At 44.1% G+C, this 8,194-nt stretch overlaps 1 protein-coding gene across 2 annotated transcripts in view; it reads right to left on the minus strand.

Annotated features, from left to right (window-relative positions):
- Positions 1–8,194, minus strand: part of Iqch (IQ motif containing H) — a 183,397-nt gene that overhangs the window by 125,583 nt on the left and 49,620 nt on the right. For both annotated transcript variants that reach the window (XM_021172751.2, XM_021172752.2), the window contains one exon: positions 532–652. In XM_021172751.2, the coding sequence (XP_021028410.1) occupies positions 532–652 (121 nt within the window). The remainder of the gene's footprint in view (positions 1–531; positions 653–8,194) is intronic.

Below are 8,194 nucleotides of genomic sequence, written 5' to 3' on the forward strand. Positions count from 1 at the left end.
CAGCACCGCATCGTGCTCACAGCCACCTGTACCCCAAGTTCCAAGATTCCCAGCACCCTCTTCTGGCCTCATAGGGCTCCAGGCATGCATTTGGAGTACAGGCATACACATATCCAGGTAAAACACTCATACATATAAAATAAGTAATAAAGATGAAAAAACACTAATTATATTATCTCTGGCTTCATGGTTTGCATAGCAGTATTCTGAAGTAACATTAAAAAGCAATCAGAAGCCCATCAGAAAGTACTTAGAAAACAGTAACTCCTAATTATATCACATAAACATGATAACCATTTTAATATATAACACTAACACCTAAGTTGATATTAAATTCATGAAATAATGGACTGAGAAGTAGAAGAGGCTCTGGTGGTCACCTAGACCAGGGTGAAGCTCAGCCCAGGTAAGGACCTGACTTCTCTGAGGTCACCTGAGAAACTTAGTGGCTAAGCTATTTCAACTCAGGCCCCCATTCCTCCTCAAGGCTCCCACCCTCACACCCCTAAGCGTGGCTGCCCCATCACCAACCTTTACTGGCATCCTTCTGCAAGACAGGTATGGGGATAAAATGGGGGTCAGTGCGATGAGAGGGTGGCAGAACTGTGAGGTTGGAGATCGTGGACCCTTTTATTAACCGCTGAACCTTATCCTGGGTGATAAAAAAAAAAATGTTGTTAGCTGACATTTTTGCCTTCACAATGAACACAGTTTTCTTCTGGTGAACAATAAATAAGATTATGAATAGTTTCATTAAGTTTTAATAAAGTAGCAATACCATCTCTAATTTTATTGCTCCTGAGTACCCTATGCTACTGTCTACTGTCAGAATTTTGTGTAATTTAAAATAGTTAATTAAATCCAATTAACATGTGGTGATTTCCACTATGCAAATTCGGTGTAGTAGTTAATAAAGGACTATTAAGATTTTGTTCAATTTTAATGACTATAATATAAAAGTACTAAATCTTGACATGGGAGGTTTTGAATACAGCAAAGTTGTGCACAGGCAGATTTCCCAGGAAATAAATAAGAGTCTTGGATTATAAACCCTAACTGGAAGGCACTTCAGTCAGTAGTAACAGGTTAAGTGTGAACACCAAACAGACTGTTGAAATCTTCGAAAAGGATAAAGGTGTGATGTCTCTATCAGTCACACAGGTAACCACCATTCCGAGAGTCAAGGATGCTCTGAATGTAGTGAGGAAATAGGAATTGATTCTTTTTAGTGGGTTGTAGATTTTAAACATTGTATGCTTTGCATATAAGTCACATTTAATTTAATTCAAGTACACTGTTTTTACCTTGATCATAGGAAGTTGTAGATTACTGGACCTCTCAGCAGGGAAAATTTCATTGTCTGGTGTTTATAAACTGACTTAACATTTCAAGTTATTTTTCTGAAAATTAATTAATTTGCATAGCTTCCAGGGGAACCAGGTAATGGTTTACTACTTAGCTTAGGAAGCACTGAAAGCATGACAGTTAGTAGACAGTTAGTAGATTTGCTTCAAGATACACATCTGCTGAATATGTAGTTTGTCCATCTACAATGAATCTGGTTTTGTAACAGAGGACCTTGCTATTGACCTCAGCTGTATTACACCTTGCCCACTAGGCTTAAGGAGAGAAAGGGGAATGTTTCCTCTAAGCACAGAGGTAGAAACTCACCTTATGGTTTAAATATTAGCTGATCAAAGTGTTAGGGTTCCCCAGCCAGGATGCAGTCCTGAGGGGGAACAGGAAAGCAGAACCCCGACACCCGCAACTCTTCATGGTGCTCAATGAACAGGAACAAGACTTGTTCCTTTTTGGTGCTGTGGATAGAACGTGGTGTCCTGTACACGTTAAGAAAGCACTACCACAGAGCTGCACCCCACTGCCTCAAGTAATAACTAAGAAAAAAAGGTATGTGTCTACATGTGCAGGTCTGGGGCTGATATCAGCATCCTCCTGGGTTGCTCTCTCCTTTATTCACTGAGGCAGGGTCTCTTGCTGAGCCTAGAGCTCACAGGTTTGGCTTGCTAGCCAGCTTGCCCAGGCAATCCCGTTTCTCCCTCCCTGGGATTACAGGGTGCCTCTGGAGCTGCCTGGCTCTTATATCGGTTCTAGGATCCTAAATCCCGTGCTAACACCTGGGAATGCAAGTACTTTATCTACTGTGTCACCTCCCTTGCCCTCAAATCGAATTTTAAGAGGGGACAGTAGGAAGAAAGTGCCTCCTATCACCTTCCAGGCGAGTTCCAGGGAAGAGCAGGTGTGACTAGCCTTGCCTCCATTGCAGTGGGGAATGCGGAGAGACATACAGGAACCCCAGGTTTGCTGAGGTAAAGGCTGCTCTTCCTTTCCCTTAGCTCTCTTCTCTCCCCGCCCTACTGCTGGAATCCCCTCCTTATCTGAAAGACAGAGATAACCGCCCACCGTTTTTTTTTTAACTAGAGCTGGCATATATGTGACTGAGGACATCCAGTATCAAAAGGGACAGGGTCTCTTATTTGTCTGGCAGGTATCAAGGTCAGGGAAGTGAAGGTAAATGGAAGGGAAAGAGAGAGAGAGATTCCACTTCAACAAAACTGTCAAGCTCTGGATAGAAGTGAAATACAGGTTTGGCAGTTTCAGGGCACAGAGCATAATTTATCTGGATTTTCTGAAAGCCTTTGATAAAGAACACCTGACAACTGGCTTTTGAAAGCTAAAGCAGCAAGATCCAGTATAAAATACATCATTAAGAATGACACAAAGGAGAGGCTGAGGGGCAGGGAGCAGCCTGTCCTGCAATCGGCAGCTTCATGGGCTGCTTTCTTGAGTCCCCGACACCGTGCCAACAACAGGTATGTGTGCTGGAGAGGCAACGGTGGGCAAGTGGATGGGATACAGGAGAGGGTACAGAGTACAGAAAATAAATTCCTCATCGTGGCTGGCTAAATAACAAATATCTGCCCACTCTGCTGTCCGTCCTTTCTGATGGCAAGGATAAACATTTTTGTCTGGTTGGAAGGAGAATGCAGCATACCTCAGCATTTACTGAGCACTTACTATGTAACACTAACTTTAATACAATGATCATTAAATTTCATGAGCAATGGGGAAGCTGAGAGCTAAGGGGATTTTAGAAATGGGCGCAGTTTTAACTCTGCCAGCTGCTGCTGTTGCGGGGCTGTTGCAGCAACTCTATCCTGACTGTGTGCTGGAACTACTCAGGGAGTCTCTAGAAAACACTGATGCCTGGGCACCCATCTTGGGCAACTAAATCAGAACAGTTTAGTTCAGGCCTCGGCGTTGGTATTTCTGTAAGGCTTCCTGGGCTACTGTGATGTGCAGTGAGGGTTATGATGTAGTAGTGTGGATGATAATTAAACATCATCTTAAAGGAGGCATGGAGTTACAGGATGGGTTAGAGGATGCAGTTACAGGTGAGAAGAATGGTGGCCAACTGAAGCAGCACATTGAAGCACGGAGGCCCTGCAACCTGGAGCGGCCTGGGTGGCTGCACGAGTGTGGACCTGTTGGGGTAGGGGTGGCGTGGGACAGGAAAGATGGGTTGAGAGAGACACCAGCTCCAAAACCGGCTTTGAGAACAAGCTGATCCCTAGCAACCTCTCCTCCCACTGTCTCGGGACGCCCTCTATGCTGTGATTACAGCATACAAGAGCCCGTGCTTTGCAGTTTGTGAAATATGTAAACCTTCACACACTGACATAATATGAAATATAATTATTCAATAATCATATAAACAGAACAATGCCCTTTACATATAGTCTTTCACTATTACTTCTAAAACTATAATTCAGCACTTTATTACTTTGTCTAAATCGTCTAAATTAGCTTAGAATTGCTTGAAATTTAAAAAGGAGAGGTCCCAGGGCTCCAGCTCAGTAGCAGAGAGCTTGAGTCACGTGTGTGAAGCCCTCGGATCAGACTCTAGCACTGGAAGGAAAGGAAAGCTGAAGGGAGAAGCAGCAACCATAGTCCTATGACTTAGAACCTTCAAACAGAAAGCTCACCCTGTTCCATCACTCTGGTTCAGATGTGATAGCCTCATATACAGGTTCTGCCAATGTGGAAACATGGAGATAAAGTGGAAGAAAGCACACCAACTTTCATTAGGAGACCTGTATTCCTTGGTATCTTTATAACAACTGATACACTGATGTATAATAAAGATATGTATATTACATTATTAAATTTGATGTGAATTTAATAGAGGGAAATGGTCTGAATTAAAAACACCAAACTATGTTACTATTATTATTATTATTGCTATTATTTTTTTATTATTTTGAGGGAGAGTCTCATGTAGCCCATGTTAGTCTTGAACTTACTATGTAGTTAAGGTTGACCTTCAACTTCTGATCCTCTAGCTGGAAATACAGGCACATGGCACCATGCCCAGCTTATGTGTTACTTGGGACTGGGGTTTGTTCATGCTAGGCAAGTACTCTTCCATCTGAAATCCATCCCAGCATCAACAAATTAGTAAAGCTTTACAAATATTCCAGGATCCCTTTATACGGGCAACTGTTTTTTCTTAAAGGAGCAGAATAGTGGGCTGAAGTGGAAACTTAAGAGTTCTTTGGGAAGCCAGTTGTGTTGGATGGTGTTTTGCTGGAGCAAACATGTGAAGAGTGTTTAGCTGAAGTGGACACAGGTAAAAGGCTAAGGCAGATTCGTGATGGAACGTTTAGCTGAAGTAGACATGGGAGAAAGGATGTTCTGCTAAGGCAAGCATGGGAAAGGACACGTGATGAAGGATTCTTTGCTAAGGACACATGTGTATTGGTCTGCCTTAAGTTGTATAGTTGAGCTGCATTTGTTGGAACTTCATAGAGAGAAATGGACCAAAAACCTTCTGGTGGTGTGCTGCAGTTTCTTGCCACTTCTGCAGACTCAGGTTGTTTGACATCAGAGTGATGTCAGCTGAGACAGAAAGACCCATGGAGCACATGTGATGTTTGGTGGGAGTATAAAAAGGACTCAATGGACAGTGACAGAGCTGAGCTTGGCTTGCTTATAGAGCTGGCTGTGTAACACTGTAGGTTTTGAGTCTTTGCTATCTTTGCTTAGCTGAGAGAGGCACAGCCAGGAACTTTTCCTGAGCTCCTCCAGGTCCTTCCTGCTGACTTGTGCCCCTGAGACCTGGCTGTTTCTGCTAGGTCGTGCCACCGCTGCTGGTTTGTTTGCTGTCCTGACTCTGCTGAACTCACCTGCTGGTGCATCTGTGAAGTGTTTCCCAGTGGATCAAGCTGCTGATGCTGACCTGTGAACTGAACTGCTGATTTCCAGACAACACAGACGGGAGTTGCTCCAAAGAAACTTTCTAAACAAGTCCATCCTCCCTGCCCCCATATCCTTTCTTTTCCACTGCCTCTGGTGGGTGGTGGGCTACAAGGGAGGTTAAAGCATTTAAGAACCATCATTAAAAATTGGTTTTGAAGAAATTAAAATTACAGTGGACATTTCAGGCGTGTGAGCTCTATGCAGGCTGACTGCCAACACAGAAACAACACTGGGAAGCTGGCTGCTGAGGGCTGAATGTCTCTGAGACATGACTAGGTCACGAGGACAGACACTTCAGGGGCCTTTATGGAAATGGTCCCTATGGCCTTTCCTTCTCACCACGTGAGACACCATGAGAAAGTCAGAAAGCAGGTCTTCACCAGGAGCCGAATCTAAGAACCTTAACTCTGAACTTCCCACTCACTACAACTATAAGAAATCTATTTCTGTTGTTAGGAGCCACCAGCTTTGTGGCATTTTGTTAGTGACTGAATGGACCATGACACCATGTTCTGATGCAGCTTTACTCACAGAAGCATGTGGCTAACGCCCAGGCAATTCTTTGCTGACTCATGTTATACAGCTGGATAAAGCTAATTATGAAAACTACTAAGCTTTTCTGGCATGGGTTAGATGAGAACAGGAGTAGAACAGCCTAGCTTCAGAAGATGGGGCATCCGCATTCTTGCTGTACCCAGCTGTTTTCTCTCCTCTCTCAATTTCAGAGACTCTGACACTGTTTGCACTTATAACGTTCACACTCTATTTTGACTCTATAGACCCCAGTGTTTGATATCCATGCAGATGAATCAGATGATCATCAACAGTCACTCTCATGGTCCTTTATACTACAGCTTCTTGTTTTGGTTGGTAGGCTACCTTGAGCTATCAATGGTTCTGTTCTGCAAGGTTCATGGGTATCTTACCTGCCTTTACACCTGAATTATATCTGGGTTTATTATTTCTGATTTCAAAACTATATGGACACCACACCATTCTTCTTGATGGTAAATATTGTGAACTCTAATGCCAACATGAATTATTACTCTTCATAGGTGATTTCTTACTTCCTACTTATTGAAACATTCTTCATCTTTAAAGTGTAGGCATTTAAAATAATTTATGTTAAATTTTCTAAGTCCAGTCTTTCCTGGGGTTCTGCCTTCTTCTCAGCAGCACATTGCTCCCTCTTTACTTTGAAAGCTTTTTCTTACATCAGTGAATATCTTCTCTTCCATTTGCTAGATGCTCCATCTGGGGGATACCAAATGTTCTTCCATACTGCCCATCTTTGCCTTTCATATTACGGTACTTATTTGTCCTCCAGGGGCTGCTTTCTTTTCAAACATGACATTTCAATTTAGCCTGAGTACATGGCTATACAATCACAGATCACAGTTTTCAGTATTCCCTGCGACTAAATTGGGCATGTGACCACATTTATGCGAATTAGATGGAAGAGTCCCTCTAAGTCACCTCCTCAGAAGGCTTTCCCTTGGGTCTCTTCACACTTCCCATGAGCTGACATGTGGGGAGGTATCAGCTTCCACCATTAGACAGACTGTCCTGTGTGGAGTGAAACGGAGTTGGGGGAGACAGGAGAAGAGGGGACAGGAGGAGTGGCATCATGGCGGCCACATGGAGTAGAGCCAGACTTAGGTTCTCCATGATAAACTGTTTGTGAATGAGAAATAAATCTTTAAAGGTATTGTCCCTTTTTTCAATATTGCAGCAGTGCAGTTGCACCAGAGCAATGTGCTTATTATCAGTTAGCACCTGATTGATCTCTTTGTCTCTTTCCTGTGCTTATGCTGTGCTTACAGGCTTTCTTCCATGTCAGTATTTCAGTGTTCAGTAGTGTCTGTCCTCCTTCTATTTATAGTTTATTTATTAGTTCCATAAAATACTTTGGTATTCAATTTGTTTCTATGTGACTGCAGTCTCTCTTTGTTTTATTCTTCCATTTTATCATCTTCTGTTTGAGCTCCCATTTTATCTAATTTATGTTATCAAGCTGTGCTATTTATTACATGAAGGAATTATGAAAAAATTCTTATGTTCTTGAGTTATGATATTTTAGACTGTCTTTTGTGGCCTGGAGTTCTCCCTCCTTTCCTTTTTTCTTGTTAGCTATGAATAAGATACAAACACAGAGAAAACACACCAGTCATAACCCACATAGGAACTTCACCCTCCCTCCCCTGGGCACAGCTGGACAGATTGCCCAGGTGCCCTGATTGCTGCAGTGAGCTGCCTTCTCCCCATTTCCTGTACCCATGTGTGACCTCTGATAACCCTGGTCTTGCCCCCTGGCATGTGTGACCTGAGATGACCCTGTCCTGCCCCATGGCATGTGTGACCTGAGATGACCCTGTCCTGCCCCATGGCATGTGTGACCTGAGATGACCCTGTCCTGCCCCCTGGCATGTATGATCTGAGATGACCCCTGTCCTACCCGCTGGCATGTGTGACCTGAGATGACCCTGTCCTGCCCCCTGGCATGTGTGACCTGAGATGACCCTGTCCTGCCCACTGGCATGTGTGATCTGAGATGACCCTGTCCTGCACCCTGGCATGTGTGTCCTGAGATGACCCCTGTCCTGACCACTGGCATGTGACCTGTGATTTCCCCTGTCCTTCCCCCTGGCATGTGTGACTGAGATGACCCTGCCCTGCCCACTGGCATGTGTGACCTGAGATGACCCTGTCCTGCCCCATGGCATGTGTGTCCTGAGATGACCCTGTCCTGCCCCATGGCATGTGTGTCCTGAGATGACCCCTGTCCTGCCCACTGGCATATGTGACCTGTGATTTCCCCTGTCCTTCCCCCTGGCATATGTGACCTGTGATGACCCTATCCTGCCCACTGGCATGTGTGACCTGAGATGACCCCTGTCCTGCCCACTGGCATGTGTGA

Source organism: Mus caroli, chromosome 9, assembly GCF_900094665.2.
Source record: "Mus caroli chromosome 9, CAROLI_EIJ_v1.1, whole genome shotgun sequence".
Taxonomy (NCBI): Eukaryota; Metazoa; Chordata; class Mammalia; order Rodentia; family Muridae; genus Mus; species Mus caroli.